The sequence below is a fragment of the Syngnathus typhle genome, linkage group LG9, assembly GCF_033458585.1.
Source record: "Syngnathus typhle isolate RoL2023-S1 ecotype Sweden linkage group LG9, RoL_Styp_1.0, whole genome shotgun sequence".
NCBI lineage: Eukaryota > Metazoa > Chordata > Actinopteri > Syngnathiformes > Syngnathidae > Syngnathus > Syngnathus typhle.
This window is the reverse complement of record NC_083746.1, coordinates 7,378,293-7,399,271: the sequence shown is the minus strand read 5'-3', so window position 1 is coordinate 7,399,271 and position 20,979 is coordinate 7,378,293. Positions and strand designations below refer to the sequence as shown.

The window sequence follows — 20,979 nt, the reverse complement described above, 5'->3', positions numbered from 1 at the left end:
TCATGTATTTGGTTAATTCTGAAAAAAAGCATCATTCCCATTAATAATGGTGTGCACACTTTTGCAACCACATCTCAGTCTAGTTGTACTTTTACTATTATTTTTGATTGAGTTGTACAAGTTATAGAGCACATTAAGTTTTGAATTGACTCATCTTGCTCTGCGTATTTTACAATACAAAAACCTGGCATTTGAACAATGGGGTGTGCAGACTTTTTTTTTTTTATGCACTGTTCATGTAATTGACATGTGTCACACACACTTATAGGCTTTGACATAATGTAATAACTAACCATCACACCATTATTGCCCCATTGCAACTCCATCCAAAATAATAACATCAGTTTGAGAATCTCATTAGGGTCTCCTTACGTAAGCAGTCCATGTAGCGTACGGCAAGTGGTCCAGTGTACTGACTATAGCACATAACTGTGCTCCCATCTGTTGTCCTCTCACTCCTGCTGCTCGTTCCACAGCAGCCAAAGCTTTATTTCAACCGCAAAACCAACACCATCGACTAGGAAATGAAATATTCATGAATGTGATTTTTAAAGATGGCATCTCTAAAGTGGAAGGTCGTCGTCAGAATGAGTCTGTTTTGGACCAGGCTGATGCATCAACTATGAAATTGACTGCTGTTGTGAATGAATGAATGGAAATGATCTTATGGATGGGCAACGCAAGGCATTTAGGTATTTCAGAATGGTAATAAAAAAAAATAAAAAAAAGAGACAATGTGGTTATGCTGATAAGGATGTGATAGCATTTGTGTGTGTGTGTGTTGGCGGGTCTTTCAGGGGATACAAGATAAGCATAAAAGCACACAAGATTAAACACAAACTCCCGTTTCATCTTCACGTGTGTTCATGTTGTGTCGATAACGGCAGAACTTGACATTTGTATACTTCCTAGGATGCAGGACCATTTCATATATGTTTCTTAAGCAACAACTTATTCACTTTTATTCCATGTCTCATCTTAAATACAGTGGAACCTCCAAAGTGGAACGTGTTGGAATTTGACTCCAGAGAAAAAGTGCAAAAATGAAACGATTTTAGCTGAGCTAAAGAGTCAACTGGGTAAAGGTGGCTTTTTTTTCTCTTTATACAAAAGATTACTACTGGTGGCAAAGATGAAGAAGTGTGATGACAAATCACGACCATGGCGCAGGAAATGGAGCTTATTGCGACTTTGTACAAAATGGCTTAATACGTCAACTCACTTTCTAACTAGCAGCAGTTTGGCAGCGGGTGAACAACAACAACAAAAATCTTCAAGCTATTTATTGCCACGCCCACTGTCAAACAAAACAAAAATCAGAAAACTGCACATTGTGTATTTAAAAGTAACCGCTTTGCCTTAGTCATGTATGTTTGGCTTAATGCTAATACATAATGCATGCAAAATCTCACAGACGAGCTAACGAATAGCATCAGTGTCTTCAAGCAACGGGAATTTGGACACAAAACGGTGGAGCAACACATGAAGACAAATAATATCAATACTGAAAAGCATATTCAGTATCCTATGAAAAGAACGTTTAATACTGCTTAATTCTTAATTTTTGTAAAATGTCATATTTCACTCCAAATTCTTCATTATTTATGGAATCACTATTGATTAATGGGGTTGCCCGCAATTTTAACACTGCAAACTCAGATTATTATTATTATTTTTTAAATCAGAGAAACTTTAAAGCCCATTGGAATATTTTCAACTTAAAAGGTTCCACTGTATGCCAACAACATTGAGGGTTTTGTTGAGCAAGCTATTGCACTTGTGAAAATAAGAGAGAACATTGCAACTCAAAAATATAATCAGTCCTCATGCACCAAAAGTGGCCCTCAAAGGAAAGCTTTTCATTGAGCTCAAATAATAACAACAAAAGCCCATTCTTCTTTACAGACTACTTGTGCGCGTGTGAATGTGGCATGCAACCGTCTACGACTACTTTTTAAAAAAAGTGTGATTTTGATGACATTCATCTTTTTTTTTATATGTAATTTTTAAATAAAGCAGCTTCTGATTGTTATTTTTTTTCTGGCAAGAGCTGCATTTGAAAAAAAACCCAAGGCAGCGATGACATGATTAAAAACACAGCATTTGAAGAGTTTTAAGACACCAAAAAGGGCACCTGGAGGCAGTGTCCATATTTGTAAAATGGGGGTTCTCAAATAATTTTGGTTCGGGACTTCTTACATGGGGGCAATTGAACACCATCGTGATCCTAATGGCAATCAAATAATAAAAAAATGGATCATAATATTCCTTTTGTTCAAATAAATGTGACTTTATTAATGTAGAGATTTAGTGGCTCAACATTGGCTCAAAGTATGTTAGTTTGTTTTACTGTCACATCAGTTCGTTCTCATTTGTATAGTAAATATGCATTTTTTGTAACTGAGAATAATTTAGGGCAAGTTATTTGTGGACCCCCTAACTCCAGACCCCAGTTTGAGAACCATTGTTAGAAAGAAAGACGAGTGCACACTGAAAAGCTGAGCGACACATTAATGATGATACGATGACAATATACACGACTCACAAATGCTTTGGGATGTTGGGGTGACATTTTAGATTAACCCTAAAATGTACTGAAACCTTTAGAGGTGAACGTAGACCGACGTAGAACTTTAAAAGTGCATTTTCGATTCATCCTAAAATTTCACCCTAAAGCCAAATATCCCAATTTTTTGTGAGTAGTGTATAATGACAGTGATTGAAATGAATGGCATCACCAGCGAGCCACTTGGCTTGTGTAGTCCTCAGTGGTGCTGGCAAAGTCATTGTGGTCCTTCTCCAGGCTTTTCGGAGCTTGCGCTTTGCGTTTGGACGGCCACGGCTCGGCTTGCTGCTGCTCGCGTATCCAACGGCGCTCCTCGCGTCTCTTCAAGCGCACCTCTCGGCGCTCCCTCTGCCGGGTGAACTGGAAACGCTGAAGGAACAGATCCTTGGCGTAGTCGTACAGCTGCACGTCCAGGAAGTTGAGCTCCTCGATGCGTCGTCGCACGGCCTCGCTCAGGTCCACGTTGGCGGCGCGCGTGCTGTTGATCTGCGTGAAGGGCGAGATGAAGCGCAGGCTGAACGTCCGCTCGAACAGGTACTGCGTCTTGCGTTGGAACTCGGTCAGGCCGTAGAAGGCCATGTTCTTCAGGTTGCTCATGGCGCTGCTCAGCAGGATGTGGTCGCGCTGGCTCTCGTTCATGGACGACAGGTTGTAGCAGCCCACCAGGCTAAGGTCGGACAACATGCGCACTTGCCGGTTGTTGGCCAGGTTGGAGGGGCAGCGCATGAAGTCGGAAAGGGTGACGCCCGACCAGTCCTCGCCGTTGTAGCAGGTGGGCAGCTCGTTTTGGGTGGGCGAACGCCCGTCACACATATGCAAGGCCGTCTTCCAGGTTGCGCCGCGCTGGACGTGCTTCCACTCGCTCAGGTAACGGGACACCGGGTCACGCAGCATGGTGATGTAGTAGAAGTTCCTAGAACAGAGACAAAAACAATGCTGTGAGATTTTTGAATCTTTTTTTTCCCACTGTTGAACATCACTCTTGTGGATTAATTTTTTTTTTTCCATATTTGATGAGCAAGTAAGTGAGTGAGTGCGCGTTGGCAGATGCCGGCTGTCAAAGTTTCACAGACAGACGTTTTCTCGTCTGTTTGGGACTTAAAAGTCATGTAGAGGGTGATGTCTGAGTGCCCTCTGCGGCCCAAAGGTCACCCGTGTGCACCATCAGCGTCAGCACACATCAGGCTCAGGCGTTTCCGTCTCGAGTGACGCCGCAGTACACTCCCCTCCATCCCTTCTTTAGAGCCTCTCTAGCGTGCGCTGGAAAGACGACGACTGGGCTTTACATCAACGTTAACCGGAAAATCAGTCACATTGTCGCAGTCAAGACGAAAAGTTAATCATAAATCAGTAATGAAGAGAAAGAGGAGATACCCTGACCACAATATCCAGCTTTAAAACAGATCAATTAAAATGAGTACACAATTGTATGTGTGATTCTTTTCTCACAAAAGCACATTGAACATGAGCTTCTAGAAAATCTGAATACGAGCGAGAAAACAAGAAGAGAGGCAGCAGGGTTGTTTTTTTTTGGAATAAGATGGGACTCATCACCGTTCTGTTTCTAACGATTACCGTAATTTTCGGAGTATAAGTCGCACCGGAGTATAAGTTGCACCAGCCATAAAATGCCCAAAAAAGCGACCCCCCCCCCATTTTTTGTGTATATAAGTCGCTCCTGAGTATAAGTCGCCGCCCCACCCAAACTATGAAAAAAACCGCGACTTATAGTCCGAAAATTACCGTATATTAGCGTCATTTTGTGGAGACAATTTTAGGGGTCTTCAAGAATTTTGCAAATAAATATCTTTGTATTTTGGGGAGGAGCTACGGTTAGAAAGTGACCTGAGGTGTCACGGCTGCTTGTTTACGCTCTTGCTCGAGTTGGTTAATTAAAAACGCAAGTTAACCAACAATGCAGGATCTCCTTTCCATTTTGCCTCAATTGCTGCTAGACACGATTAATCAGCAACCAATTTCCCACACTAATCGGATTTTCCACTTTAATGATTACACTTCACCTGTTGTCGTATGTATCCAAAATTCCATCTGGAATTGTGGAGCATATAAAAAAATGCACATAGAATGTATGCAGGACAGCTTTTTAAAATATATTTAATGGAAGGAGACATCCAATGATAATATGAAAATGATGCCATAATAATGTTGAGGATCGGCGCTGGGGGCGGCAAACGAAAGCCGACAAGTGAAATGACTTTCTCCAGCCTCGCTTGACTCCTGCCCTTCTTCTCTTCCTCCTCCATGTCCGGCACACATTAGTGTTCCCAACGGATCCATAACCTTTTCTCAAAGGTTGTCACATTAATCACGCCGCTGAATTCGCTTGTCAATCTGCTCTTTGGACGCTGTTTATCTCTACTCGCCGTCTTTCTCGCTCTCTCCGGGTGGCCCTCCACCTGAAGTCTGTAATAACAGCCATCACTCTCCTTCGCTTGTTCTGTTACGAAGCTTGATGAGAGCGCGAGGGGACGCGGCGGTAGGGCTGATTCTATCTTGGCCGACAATTTCAGGTTGAGATAGCGTTCTATTTTTAAAAGCATGACACAAAAGACTTGGAACTTAACTGCCGCAAGGTGCTCCCAAGGAAAAAAAACAAAAAACTCTGTGGTCTTGAGTCTATAGGAAAACCGGGGTTAGTGTGCGTGATTGTCATGAAGACATGTACTTGTCAGCTACATGACCACTGGGTCGTTCCGGTTGTTCGCACCCGATGCCCCAAGACAAGATTTGAACGGAGCATCTGATACCAGATCATGTCAGCTGAGAGCTGACATACTCGTATTCTCTAATGAACACAATCATGGGTCCCCTAACAAATTACGTCCAAAATGTTTGAGAGAGGAAAGAAAGGGAAAAAAAAAGAACGTTTTATTACATTAGAACACACTTTTGTACTGTGCAGTCTCACACCTCCACCGGACCAATAGAAATACAATGACTTCAAAATGGAGCACCAAAATGGCGCAATCATCATTATTCATGCTATTTGCAATTTGCTTTTCTTCTTTGCGACTCCGACCTTGCTGCGGAGTGTACCAAGTGAGTAATACAATGCTACGTTTAGTTTAAATTATATCCCAGAAGCTCCTAATAATTATAATTTGAATTTAATAATGAGGGTTCATTGTAATCTATTTCCATTATTTTTCTTTAGGCAAAGGCTGGCAAACTGGAGGAAGTGAAAGGTAAGAACAGCTATGGGATAGTTTGTGAACAATTTTAACCAGCATGGAAGTGGACTGTGCCACCTCACGGGCGTCCGTCATACTAATAACAGTCAATTTCATTTAAATGATCCAATCAGTTAAACCCATTCACATGTCTGTTCTTCAAGGTGTATAACAATTCATGTGATTTGACACATTTATTCCATACAAAGAAGCAAGGCCAGTGAGACCATAGAAAATAATCAGCTCACAGCTTTCTTCCTCTGCTCTCAAAGTCAGAGGAAGTTTCAATTTACAGCTCCCTGGGAAAGAACGAAATAATCTTTTTTTTTTTGCTTTGTTCTGCCAGCGGATGAAATCCTTTATTGCATATTAGTCACTTTGTGTCCAAAGCAGCGCCAAGGACAAAAGTTGTCAAACTTGTTGGCTTTTTTCTTTTTAAACTAGACACAACAGACAAAATAAGCAAAATGCGAACATCTAAAATTTTTGAACCACAAAAAATGACCTGATTATCAAGGAAGAAGAGAACAGCCACAAAAAAGACATGACTCGTGTGATTAAAGGAGCAAGCGTGGATATTTCGAGAGGCTGTTGTTTATAAACGATGGCCCTATTTACTAAATACATCCATGCATTTTGGTGACAGAAACTCACAGTTCTTTGCTTTATAACCACGGGTGGATGGAATCTCCAGAAAGGCTGATATTTGAGAAACTGTGAGGCAGACATGCTGGTCAATAAACCTAATCAATTGATCAGTTATTACGCCCATCCCTAATAAAAACCCAGAATCACTACAAAAAAGCAGTTTTCTTTTAAAGCTTCCTATTAATAGGTGAGAACAACAGATTTGACACATCTCAATGTTCTTCTCGATTTTGCAAAAACAACAACAATCCGATATTCTCCTTAGCCGCAGCTGAGCGTTCAATCAGTCGTCACGGATGTGCTGGGCTGTCATCACATTACACATGCATCAGTACTGATGTAACTGTCAAAGCCCAGAAAGCGCCGGGCAAATTGGCTTCATTACATTTTAACTATTTTCCACTGGAGACAAGAGAGAGAGAGAGAGACCCCCACCTCTCTATCTCATCAGGCGGTGCCGGTGAGCGTGAATCGTGCCTCCCCGCATCCAAGACCATTTGGTCGCTCCGCTGCTTGACATTCATGGTGTGCGCCGTTTTCATTTTGCACAAAAATCGCTTCATATGACGCCAATTTAGCGCTCTCATTAAAAAGACATAACTGCCTGTGAACTTAATGGCATTTCCAAATGAAACGTAGAGCCTTTCGAGTTTTAGAATTGCGTCTTAGAAATTGTCGCAAGCTTGAAAGGGTTCGCAACCCGTTCGTCTGACAGCCAACAGTACAAGGAAGGTGTCGAACACTTTCAGATTCTGCAACAATTCATATACTTTGTTTTCTCGCAAAATAATTTTATAGCTGTCCATCCGCCGGGACATTCTCTGATCCATAATAATTTGAGATATTGTTTTCAATTACAAGCACGACCAAGGAACGAATAGAACTTGTATCTCAAGGCACCGCTGTATTTCAATTGGTGACCAGGATGCAACAATACAGAGGCACCGACTGCAGTGCGCTTTACTCAGCTCTGTAGGTTTGTGTGGGTTGTTCACGCGGGTATTTAAATGCTTTACATCAGGGTCATCTGGCTCCAATCCTCACTTTAGCGTCTCTCCTGCGAGGAAATGTCCTTGGCAGGCGTTATGGTGTATCTGCGGCACATCTCCGCATCCGCACGCAGCCCCGCTCTGTGCCGTTCCTCCCAGATAGATAAGAATAAGACTGCAGACATGCATTATTTGTAACCGATACCATCCCTTAATGGTGTCTGCGATCCCCGTGGCAGCCCGTAATGGACCGTTTTTGAGATTCCTCGCATCGTGTCGGGGCGTTTTAATGGTGACGGAATGGGGGCGAGGAGTGTCATCCGGGAGCAAACTTGAAGAAGGATGGGACCTTTCATTTAGTTGTCAGGACGCCGCCGTCGCTTGTGCATCGCATGACGCATAAACAGAGCATGCTTGTACCCAGAGCAGATAACAACAGGAGGGGAAATTGTCCTTCAAAGGGAGAAACATCTCATCCTTCATTGTGGGAAACAAAGGAAAGACGAACAATGTCACGCAGCTGAAGAAATAAAGCGCGGCTGGGACGTCGAACAAATGCGTTGACGCCAATAATCTCAAACTGAAGACAAAACAAAAAATTCTTCTGAGCTTGAATTGACTATAACTATGAAGGAGGTATATTATGTGATTTGCTTACAAAAAAGTTTCTCAGGGTCAAATGACATAAAGGCAAAATATGGATTTCACATTTAGCACTGATTAAAATGACTTGATTATGGGGTGGCGGATCTGCATGCAAAGCACAATGATGTAGTAGAAGGGTTTTGGATTGTGTTTTCAGGCAGCGCTTTAAAAATATATCTATAAGTCCTCAGGATTTACAAAGCAAAACACAAAATGTCAGGAAATGAATACTAGAATATCTAAACTTTTGGGGGGGACTAACAAGAGGCTCTTTAAATAACAGCTCAAATTAACAGGACGTTTTGAAACGATTCATCTTGGTCTCATTTTCACCAAAAAACACATTTGAACAGGGGTGTGTAGACTTTTTATGAGTTCAAATCTACATGATGATCTATGAATTATTATTCTTCAACATGCAGATAATGTTTCAATTGGGTATTTTCTATTCCTCTCCATTCAAACTCATTTGAATCACAACAGCTTCCAGCGCTAATTGCTAATGGCTGACGGTGTTATATACCGCAGTCCCTTTTGAAGCGACAAATCAGGACCCGAGTTGCTCGATGAGGCAAAAATTCAATGCAAGTGACGGCTCATGCATAAGAAAACGGCACAATAATTGGACAAGTTGGGTTGGGATGAAGAGAATAGGTCGGACGGGTATTTTGAATGAGCCGCTTTGTCGGCGAGTCACTCTGCGCTTTTTTAACTGCTCTTCTTGTCGTTTGAGACCAATTAGAAATTGTAATATGACAGCGCAGACTCCATTTACCACCCTTCTAATTACACCCTCTTTTTTGTAATCCCACCACTTGCACGCTTTTCTCTTCGAGAGACGGCTGAAGAGGGAAGGCGAATCTCTGAATTAATAATACGACCAGAAGAGCCACGCAAGCACACAAGCTGGCAGTGGAAAAATCACACAGCATCAACATCACAATCACATCATATAATGGCAAGGCTGAAGACACTGAGAGCATTGCAGGCTGCCATGGGACCTTCACATCTCATCAATCTCCTCCGCAGACGCACAACATTCCCAGTTTTCATTCAGCCTTTTCCAAAAGCGCTGTCCCAATTCAAAGAGGGTACAGACAACTCTTGTCCCAGTTCCCGTGGTCCATCATCATCATTAATCTGGCAACGAGAGTAAAAATGGTCTACTTCCAGCAAAACGGTAATGGGGAATTATGAAAGCACAACACGATACCCGCTTTTAAAAGCATTTCGGGCCATGCTGGGCCAAATGAGCGACTTGGCAAAAAGTCACCCAGTGTCTGAAATGCATTTCTTTAATAATGTAGCACGTCTTGGAGCACAGCACATCAAATAATTGATTCTATAAAGTGGAACCATGTCTGGTTCAAGATGCTGACCAACCATCAATATGTTTAAATATAGAACACAACAAAACATATATCCATCTATTTTCCACAGCGACCGGCAGTTAATGTGAAGGGGAAAAAAAAAATCGGTTGTTTGTGTACTTTTGTACTTTTCGGCCACTTAGGGATTATTCCATGCGCGGTACATGATGCTATCAGCACAAAATTGTTGGCTAACTGAGTGGCCTCTCATCCTCTGTGACCTTGCCCCATCAATCACTTTTATTGCTCACACGGTGTTTCGAGATTATTAAATAGCTACGTGACTGAGAATTATGCAGTCGACCCCAAAAACAAATCGCAGCGGGGATCATTACGAACTACTCGATGGTTTTTAGATGAACCATGACCAGATAATCCCAAATATCTTGAGTAATTTTACTTCCCGGCAGACCGCAACATAACAAATAGGTTTAATCAAGAACAATGGAGCTAGTATTGATTTTATAACTAAGCTATTTTATCCTGAAAGAATGGACAGTCATTTCGACTGCGCCCAATCCGATGCGAACTTAATAGCTCAGTGGAAGGGACAGTGCAATAAATTTGGTTTTAGCGAAGTGCTACATGACTTTCAATTGCGTTTCTATTAGAGTGGGCCAGTTCCTAGAGTTAGAAGTGAAGGTGAGTATCCGGGTACTTGTTTCTGAAAACACCGCTATTGTTTAATGTTTTGCATCAAGATGATAATATGTCGATTATGTGGAATTGATTGACAATATTTGCAGTCATACCAAGGCTGTTCCTCTAGGACTGGTTGATTTTGTCCGCAGCAGTGTTGCATTACGAACAGTCACAACAAATGACTACAATAATTTCAATGGGCACGAGAATTAAATAACCATAAGCCTATAACTTTTATAGCTTCTTAAATCCATGTTTTCAAACATTATAGAGGCCATTTTGGGAAAATGTTCTTTTGTTTCTCAGTGAATAATGCATGAATCTGACAAACTAATTTAGAGCCTGTGGAAAATGGTTTGGTCTCAGCAAAAGACTGTGCTTGGTGTTGTATTCTGTCCATTTACTTGGGACACGAGTGAGTCCATTACAGCCGACTTGGACAAGAGGCAAGGTACATCCTGGACTGGTAGCATTCAGGAGGCATTAAAATAAACTTATGTTTCTAAAATTATATCAATAATACATATGTGAATATGATAATATTAAAAAAAAATCCTAAAAAATAAATAAAGAGTTTCTAAAATTCCCTCAATTTCTTATACTGCATCTCGGGTGAAGTATACATTTGAAAAAAATCAGTGCAACGGTAAATGCACTGAGCTGTACAAAGCAGCTGACCGGTGTTTAGACTCAAGGACACTTTGTCACATTCTCTCGAGAAGCTGGAGGCCAAAAGCTCCACCTTCCAATTACAAGAGTCCCACAGCCACTCACGCTTATGAGCCCAAGAAGAGAGCAAAGACATGTAATCAAGCACGCTCTCACAATGTCAGAGGTGGCTTGTAGGATGTGGCCGAACGTAGGCATTCCGTTTGCCATCAATCATCCCAACGACTCGCGGGGAGAATAGACTTCATTGAAACTGTAAGTCATGCCATTATTCCAATTAAACTGATGCTACCTTTGAAGTACACTAATGGTTGTAATATGCAGTGTGAAGTGAACTTGGTTGCACAGCAGCTTCTCGGTTGGAGAACGAGGGCTCTTCACGCCTCAGCAGGAACAAGAAATCCAAAGCAATCGTCACAAATAACAGCGCAAGACTCCCAAGGCTCCAGATTGCAATTTCAACAGCACAAAAGCAACTTTGCAGAGATGAACTGTGTCAGTGTTTCCATAAAGCACGTGAGTGAAAATTACATTCGACTACATTATTTGAATTTGATTATTTGCTCAGGCTTATGAAGAATCATGAAAAAGCAAGGAAGTAGATCTGATATAAAAGCTAGAACACCCCCCCCCCCACACACACATATTTCTTTAACTTGTGTAAAGGTGCAACAAGAGAGTTAATGATGGAAGTAGCTGTCAAGACTTGCAGCCTGCCTACACAAAATCAACCTGTCTGCCTTCACGCTCTCTACCTGCTGTCGAGCTCCATAACCAACTGCCTGCCTTACCAACTTCCCCGGAATCCAACCGCCTACCCATTACAGACTTTGTGCCATGTTTCGTCATTCGGGAAGCACATCACTTTAGCCGGAACCATACTGCAAAATAATCATTTCCTTAAATGCTCTGATGGAACACTACTAACACTCCTAAAAGAGAATTTAAAAAAAAATGCTTTATAGCTTAAGTGAATATCAACAAACAAGAGGTCTCCATCAGCATTGAGTAAATGACTTATGCAAAACATGTTTGCAAATTAGGCAGTTAAGCATAAATGTCTTTTCTAACAACCAGCTGCACATGGTATTTTTTTTAATTCTAATTGTCACAGTGTAATTGAAGGAGCCTTTTAACGTCTTGAATCATTGAGTGTTGTTGTTTTGAATTAATACGTTCGACCCGTATTGCCGTGCGGTAAATAGGTAAATAAAGGTTGAAGAAAAAGACAGGCTTGGAAAAAGTGGGATTGGAGCGACCCAAGGCCACGAGACATTGAAGCACATTCCAGCTGTCCATCAGAGGAGCAACTTAATCACCTCATCTGGATCCTGGATATTGGAGGATCAATTATTTACAACTGTAGCGGACTTCTTGAAAAGGCTGGCAGCGGATCAGCGCGTGTCTGTCTTTGAGGAAAAACTAAAATCCAGACGGTTCCGTCTCTTTTTTTACGATTTATACGGTTTTACGTTCTTTTTTTTTTTTTTTTATTCCTTTTAGTAGATCGTCTGAAGAATTCTTGTCGGGATGGCTTCAAATAGCAGCGAGAGATTCTTTTCGTCGGCGGTCTTAACTCAAGAGCCTGTGTTTTCTTACATAGACAGATTTCCAGACATTCAATTAAATTATGCTATGACCTTTAAATGGAGCTTTTCCATTTTTATTTAAAAACAAGGCCAAAGTGTTTCTCCACACGTTCCGGACAATCAAAAAAGCTCTAGCCTTCGTCATAAAGTGGAGACACACAGCACTTCAGATTAAAGCACAATCACCCCATAATTGAATGCACTTATGTTGACAATGGCAGTTTTTTCTTTCCAAGCACCAATGTGCAATTTCATGGAACGCTTGCAAGCTCTTGAGTAAACATTCGTTTTCTGTTGTTATGTGCAATCAGTTTGACTTCTATCAGGATGGTTAGAAAAAAACGCAAAGCCTCTGTTTGTCAAAAGCCATTTCGCGCATTCCCTCTAAAAGTAGTCTTCATTTTAATAAACAATGTGACCCAATTAGTCGCTGCTTGTCTCAGCGACTACAAATAAACTTTGAATAGACTAGCAATTGTTAGGATTTCAGTTCACAGTCTCTATTGTGCGCATATTAAAAAGTTAACTACCAATCGGATTTGTGGCTAACCCAAAACAGCAGCACTGAATCCTCTCTCGGGTGAATTCAAGTGGAAGAAAAGTATTATGGATGATCTTATGTCATGTGACGATGTCGTCATTAACATTGATTTGCGTTCGGGTTACACAAGATGATCATTTCCCAATGTTGTATGCGTTCATGTTTATGCTCTGGGGAACAAGACGACGTTTTTGTCTCATGCCATAGCTCGACTATTTTTTTTCCAGCTTGTTCTCACTGGGTTTGTGGGTCAGCCTAGTAAGCTACAGTAATATTTGTCATTTTTCACATATAGGATAAACATAAGAATGGTCGGAGTATTTTCTGTCTACATGAGTTGCTGCACTATTTGTGTTCAAATATTTGTAATAGTTAATACCGCCATGACATCGATGTTAGTTTCTCTTTTGTATTGTGTGTTAGCATTAAAATGGCGGACTTTCATATAATATTAGTTTTATGTTATGTTTGACAGTAAACTTCATCTAAGAGTGGGAATAAACAGCTCAAAATAAGCACTTGGCCTCTTTTTTGAGGAGAACTGTTTCCAATGTGTCAGTTTTTGCATGAAACGTAAGACAAAAAAAAAGGGTAATTTACAAGTGGAGGTAGTAATGAACTGAAATAAATGAACTTGATATCCTAATTAATTGGAACACAAGTGTTTAACGGATGCTTCCCACCATTTGCACGTCAGTAACTTTGATTCAATTTTAATTGTCTCCATTCGTGCTTGTTTGTACTCAGCAACAACAAAGTCCGTTTAAAGTGAATCCTCCTTTCTGGGGCTAAGGTGATAAATGAAAACTGCATAATAGCTTTGACCTCATACCACATTAATCTCACTTTTCACTTTGCCATTTAGCATCTGGGCTCCTTCCCCAATTAGGGCGCGTAGCACTGCATTCTGGGACGATGGGAAAAAGGTTCTCGCAAAGCCGCCGCGGCTCACCGCTAAAGAGACACGGAAAACAAGAAATGGCTCGTATATCGTCTTGTAGATGAGACAATGAGATAAAACTCAGAAGAGTCCTCAGGTGATGGATGTTCTTCACACAAAGACACAACACATTTCCTTTTTGGTTTTCATCCTCAAACGTCATCTCTGACTGAGCATATGGAAGCGAAAATGACTGAAAGAGACTTCAAGTGGAAGATGAAACCGCCGCCTCGTTGGTGTGTCATTCATTTCCTCTGTACTGAAAAGCCTGTGGGGATGAATATGAAGTGATGAAGCAAAGAGATAGAAAAAAAAGAGAAAGGCAATATTCAGAGCAATAGAAGCATTTGGTGAAGGTGGAGAAGAGAGCTGGTAGGTGTTAGTGCTGTGTCCTTGAGTTTCGCACACTTCTCGCCAGCCGCTAATTATCGTGTGGAGAACACGAGGCTCTGTTTGACACATTATTCCAAGTTCTCAACACGGTCTCGGGTAAAAATACTTTTTTTCAACAGATCACTTTGAAACGATTACAGCGCAAGATGGTGTCAGAAGTGCTCGTTAAGTCGGCGTTCCAACAGTCAAGATAATTAGGAAACATTGTCTATTAGTAGAAATAATTTGTTATTACCAAACACGCTTGGTGATGTGCCATGCGAGAAGTCATCATGGTGGAATGTCTCATATTTGGAAGCTCCCTGCAGAGGTAAGGCTCACAAAGAAGCCCATAGAAAGGGGGAAAAAAAATATTTTCCAAGCAAAAATGAACAAAATGTCAAATGTCTAACCTTCCCACACAATGCAGCTCAGACAAGTAAGAAAACACACAAAAATCGGTTTAATTAAAATAGTTTTTTGTTTTTAAATTCAACTTTTGCAAGCTTTTGGATTTGACAGACGAGAAAGTCAACTCTGAAAAATGGTTTCATCCAGTGAAAGCGTAAAAAAAAAAGTGCAATTTGGCGACCCTGGCAGAACGAGCTGGATGCGTCTCATCGAGCGTCTCTCCAAGCCGAAATCGAGCTCCGCTTTTCTAAAGCTCCATCCACTCTGCCGCGTATTAAGCCCTAATGCCACTCGCCCGTCTATTTATTTGTTGGCCATGCATTTCCTGTCCCGCTTTGATGTCATTGTGGTGTCAGTGTTTGGAAGATTCCAGATAAAATTAGAGAAGGGTTTTAGTGCTTAAGCCTGTTATTTCAGGGGATTATTTGGCTGCAGTTGAATTCATATTTTTATTTTTTTTTTGGACACAAACTGGATTATGTGACTTTGCTCTGCAGAGACGATATCAAACGGCCATCGCTGATGATTTCTTTCTGCCATGAACCCCCTCCACCGCTGATTGGGTCTGTATTGAACATCTCTGTGCCGAGGATTTCACCAACTAGGCCTTGGACTTTGGGACACGAATGTAGTGAAAAGGGATCACCAATTCAACAATACTGATTGACCCAAAAGGGTCAGATTCAGTTTTGGCAGCCCAGCTTGTGAAACCCCCGACTGAGGACAACAGACTGGATACGCAGTTGTGGTCTGACTGCAGAGTTTAGAGAACACAACACAAAAGTACAATGCAACAAAAGGCAGATTAATGGCGGGGATCATCACAAAGCAGAGATTTGTGTTGAGGTGGTATTTTCAGATGCAACGATTTCTACCTGGACTGGAACTTTTGCCATAGCTTGTCATAAAGTACAGATGACGCTCAATACATTTGAAAATCGTAGAAAACTTTATTTAGATTTTTACATTCTGAATGAAATTTAAAAAGTCTGACATTTTATACAGGTTCATTAAAGAGGAAAATACTTTTCAAAAGTCCTACCAAATTTAAATAAATATTGTTTTAAACATATGTAATATTCTTTTTTTCTTGAGATGATGGATTTTGGATTTGTATTAGCCTGTAAGATACAATCATCGAAATTAAATGTTTAATTCTGTTCACTTTTTGAATTGTCCGACTAAAATAAACTAAATTCTTTATGATATTCTAATGATATTTAATTAATTGTACTTTCTACTTTACAAATGAGTGAGTACAGCAAAATGGCATTTTGGTTTTTTTCCCCTAATAAATTCAGGTACTAGCAAACAGATTTTTTTTCTCTTAAAATTATAACCCATCTTTTAATGAAACTCAACCATTTTTAAAACGCGGTTTTGACTAATATACACATCGGTCACATAAACATTAGCAAGCAGTCTCAACATACAAAGCGTCACACTGAAAGGACGTCTGCAATAAAAATCCTGTTACATGAGAACAAATCAAGCGTCTGGGTCTAGGCGAGTTTCTGTCAACAACGCTGCGGTGGTGTCCTTGCTCCATGTTGCCAAGCGACCGCCAGGTTTCCCGAAGCGCAGTAAAGGTGTCGTCTAGTGCCGGCACGAACAAAAGGTGCGCTAATAGTTCAAGCGGCTGATGCTGAATAGAAAACAGCTTCACTTTTATTAAGGCTGGGCTTAAAGTTTGGCCAAGCACAAATTCCTTTAAAAGAGGTTCAGGTCTTGTCTCTTGAATTGACTTATTGATTGATGGTCATGCCTCCTTTTATTATGTCAACTTTCTTGCTTTTCTCAGCTGTGGTTCCCTAATAAATCAAATACATTCTGTTTGTTGTGCCTTTGTGATTCCAGCCTTTCTCGAATTCTATTGAGGCACATCTTTGACATTAGAAAAATCTCTGGCACTGAATTGTCTCAGAAAGTATATAAGCTGCAATAATGAGGATCGGGTCTCAGTTGACTCATAAGTGTAATAACAAAGTGTGAAATCTGGGCTGGTTTAGTTGTAAACAAATTGCATATTCTGTTTCATGAATAGCGGCAAGTTAACTGTTTTTTTACCACCAAGAATAAGGGAATATATAAATGTTCGGACTGCCGCTCTATGTTGAATGATATGTTATTTATTGTCATAAACAAAGAGAATTTTTCTGAGCAATTAAATATGCAAAATGAGCTTACTAATGTGTCGCCACACAGTGGTTGGGAATGTTTGATTGAGCATTTCTCTGGAAGGTTTGCACCACCCATAAGTCTTTTTTTTTTTTTAAATGAGGCATCCTCTGGAAAAGTGGCTTGGGGTCTATCTGAGCTATCTTTGCAAATTAATTACTTTTTTTTTACAGGGAGTTGAAAGAATAGTGGTTCATAAGAACCACAAGAAAAAGAAATTTATTAAAATAAGTGGATGAAAATGTAATTATTCTACCGCCTACGGGCTAATGATTTTACTGCCCCGGTTTCTGTAAAGCTATACCAACCTAATCAGCAGCCTGACAGAAATTTAAATGTATGTTCTATTTATTGAATGATTATTGTGGTTTCACATAATATATTAATTTGATGCCTCACAGGTGACAGTTTTGGGGTTTGAGTCGACTTTGTTTTATTTATATCAGCTGAGATGTCCCGAAAGGCACCAAAAAAATTATTTAACAAGTGACCTATTTTATATTTTGTATCTCAGTCAGGATACAAGCTAGATTCTGTTTATATGAGACAATGTCCTTTAAACTGGACTAAAGTTGGACCAAGGCTACCCTGGCTTATTATCACTCCAAATCGCAAATTAAACAACCCCTCTCAAATTTCACATAAGAAGTCAAAGCATATAGCAAAGGGCAATTATGCTAATCCAAAATGGCTAAGCACTTTAATCACCTCATTGGGTTCAAATTTGACATTCTACTTGCCATTTCCCCGAGTGGTGAAAAAGTTCACAAAAGGTTCAATTAAGGGCTCTAGGTGGCTAGAGCAGATCGGTCGGTCTCCGGGATAATTCCAGAAACTGGACTCACACCGCTTCCATATGTGTTAGGGGTTTTAACAATCCTCCGGCATCTTTTCATCCCACCCGGCGTGAGGATTGGACAAGTTTCAACCAGTTTTAAAGGTTAAAAAAACAGTTGCATAACGTTGCTTTCCAAGTATAACAAGAGGACAGAGTATATATACATAAATACCTATCTACAATGTGTTAATATCAGCTAATGTCACAGGCATACTTGGGCAATCCATCAAGCAGGCTCTGCAATTTTCATGCATTATTTATAAAGCATACAGAAGCGGTCCAGTTTATACAGTCCTGTGCATGCAATTTACAAAAAAAAAAAAAAAAACGATAAATAAAAAGCCAGGTTTGGCATTAGACCGACATGATGTCATCAGTTCATGAACCAAAACTATCATTATGTTTTACCCAGGAGGGGTACTGGCTGGAAATATGAGTATGTCAAAATGACCTTTCACCAAAACTTGCGGGGACCGCTCTAATTGGCACATTATTGTTATCAGGGCAAAAACATTCTCTTGTGCAATGTAGTGGAGCACATTAAATAAATAAATAAATAAATACAATCCTCAATTCTGAAGCATCGGCTTAAGATCATTCTATTTTTTTTAATTGATTTTAGGCTAAGATGTCTTTTATATACAAATTCTCATTGGTTTGCTTCGATATTGTGTTACGAAAACAATCAATACCGCGGGAAAATCAACTTTCTGCTTCATGAATATAACATGCGGCGTTATAATCGATATCATCATGCAACGCTAAGATTACAAGGAAAAAGTAAAAAACGAGACGTCACCTCTAATGTTCGATCAATACGGACACATTATCCACTGAGACGCAGTTGGGAGAAGTGCAGATGACATTAGAGATTGTTTATCTAATACTTTCAACATCCGCCATACATGGCAACCAGGAAACAAATAAATTCCCATTGAGATCAATTATGTTTGGAAATACTCTTCCCAAAGTCAAACTGTTACCATATGTGACCTTTATTTTCGGTACAGGCAATTCCATCCATCCATCCATCCATCCATCCATCCATCCATCCATCCATCCATCCATCCATCCATCCATCCATCCATCCATCCATCCATCCATCCATCCATCCATCCATCCATCGTGAGCACAGATGGACACAAGAATGTCCTTCCGTCCAGATGGCTTAGTCATTAGCCAGCATACGCTTGAGTCTATCACATCACTCTGCCCAAAAAAACTAAATTAGATTCTTGTTGCCGTGTAAATTGGAGTTATCTACTGTACTTTAAAGTGAAGTATGATGCTCACCAGCATAACACCTCCAAATAAATTTCGATATGAGGCGAGCCTTCAAGTGCTTATTAGAGCTGGGCAGCTGCGGAGCTTGTCGGGGTTTTTACGAGATGCCAGTCCCTCTCATACAACTCTTACAATCTTAACATCCTTTCCTCCTGCGCTTTGGACCTTTTGGCAGCCGCTCAGATGGACCAACGAGAGACAGAAGAGTAGTAGCAGATGGAAATGTAGGGTACATACGCCACTTTAAGATCACAGCTCTTCAGCATTTATAGTTTATCGGTTCATCGCAGTGGAGCGCAGCTGCTCAGCTTCTTGGTCACCTCGAGAGTAAAGAACAGTGAGTTCAGAAAAACAGAAGAGTGGAGTTCTGGACTTCAACCCGATAACATCCACGATTTATCGTCTTGGAGTCTTGCTGTCTTACGAGACAGACGGGAGACTTCTGCTGTTATCATCTTCAGGATATCGTAATAACTACAAAATAGGGACACAGGGGATCCTCGGTTTACAACGGAACTCCGTTCCAGGGGCGACCTCCAATTTCTTGAGAACCTAATGAGAAAAAGCTGGATGGAACAATAAGATGGATGGGTTTTGGCATCTGTGCCAACCCTGTATGGATTGACCGCAAAAGGTTGTTCTGGAGGTTTGCTCAAAGTTTTATGACTATTACACCAAAGGTCAGCGAGCAGAAGACCCCGACGAAAAAAGGTTTTGGTCGATGGCTTATTGAAATACTTTGGAAACTGCCATCCCTCCATTTTCTACAGTGCTTAGGTTCATTATGGTCACGGCAAAGGGGCAGCCAAGGAGAACATGCAAACACAATATATTTATTTATTGGTACTGGTAAGTATTCAAAGATTAGTACTGATCCTAATTAACATTATTGGACTTTGATTTGAGTACATAATTTTTGTGTTTACCGGAGAATGAAAAAAACTATATCCTATTAGAGTATTGGATCCCATTGAATCTGCAGGTGTACTTAATGCTCTGACTTGTATTCTGCGCTCAAGGGAAAACAAACACGGGCAAAATGTCAGGAACATAAAATCAACAAGGATGCTTTGATTTAAGCTCAGCTCCGATGTTTGTACCGTGCTCTACCTGCACAATACACAACCTTCAACCTCGATCGCTCCGAGGCTTCCCCACGCACAGCCTCGCTATCGTCACAACGTCAGAGATAACACACACACGACTCTGACTGCATTAGCTGCCCGGCCAGCGCAAAGTTTCATTGACAACCTGAGCGACGAAGCCTCCTCAGAAAGCCGCGGGCCTCTGCAGTGCCGAGAAGAGAAAGGCGACGGTAAATCAGACCAGACAATAAGGAAGGCAAGCGAGGAAAAAGGGAGACCGAGCAACTTGCCAGGCCAATATCTTTGTTGCCTGCTGCCTTCTCATGATGAGGTCTCAGCATCCCCGGCATAATTAATGCAGAACTTGCTGTCGTCACCTGGGAACGCAGGCACTCTATATAGCCGGGATGAAAAAGCATCAGACGACACTCAACTTTATAGGCCTTTTTCATACGGAGCGCTGAAGTTCCAGAGCACCGAGTAAACAGCCGGAGTGATAAACAAGAAATTCCTTCTTTTTGATGACCACGACGTACAACTAACCACTGTTGATTTTTCCCACCATTTTCGCTTGTCGTCATTACGGTCAGGTAGCTGGATTGTTGACTTTAGGCGAAAAGTCGGGTGCGACCTGGATAGTTTGCCAGTCAATGAGAGTTGATATAGGTAAAAAAAAAGGAAAATAAAATCACACTTTTGTACAATTTCAGTTTTCACTGACTAACAGTGGGTAGAAAAAGTCTACACACCCCTGTTCAAATGCCACGTTTTGGCAACATAAAGAAAAGAGATTAATGACTTCAAGACTTCAAGTGTAGGCTTTTCCTGAAGTTTCAACCTAGCTTTCTTCATAACAAAACCTCCCGATCACATTTTGAAAAATGTATCACGGTCCCATGAAAGTGAACTGCGATTGGCTGTCAACCAGTCCTGGGGGTATCCCACCTCTTGCCCAAAGTCAGCTGGAATTGCCTCCATTTTACCTATCGCTGTAATGAGAACAAGAGCTCAAGAAAGTGAT

At 40.9% G+C, this 20,979-nt stretch overlaps 1 protein-coding gene across 1 annotated transcript in view; it reads right to left on the bottom strand.

Annotated features, from left to right (window-relative positions):
• Nucleotides 1–2,265: 2,265 nt before the first annotated feature.
• The window catches only part of hs6st3b (heparan sulfate 6-O-sulfotransferase 3b), a 36,548-nt gene continuing 17,834 nt past the window's right edge, over nt 2,266–20,979 (bottom strand). The window contains exon 2 of the mRNA XM_061287327.1: nt 2,266–3,479. Within this exon, the coding sequence (XP_061143311.1) occupies nt 2,735–3,479 (745 nt within the window). The 3' untranslated portion in view covers nt 2,266–2,734. The remainder of the gene's footprint in view (nt 3,480–20,979) is intronic.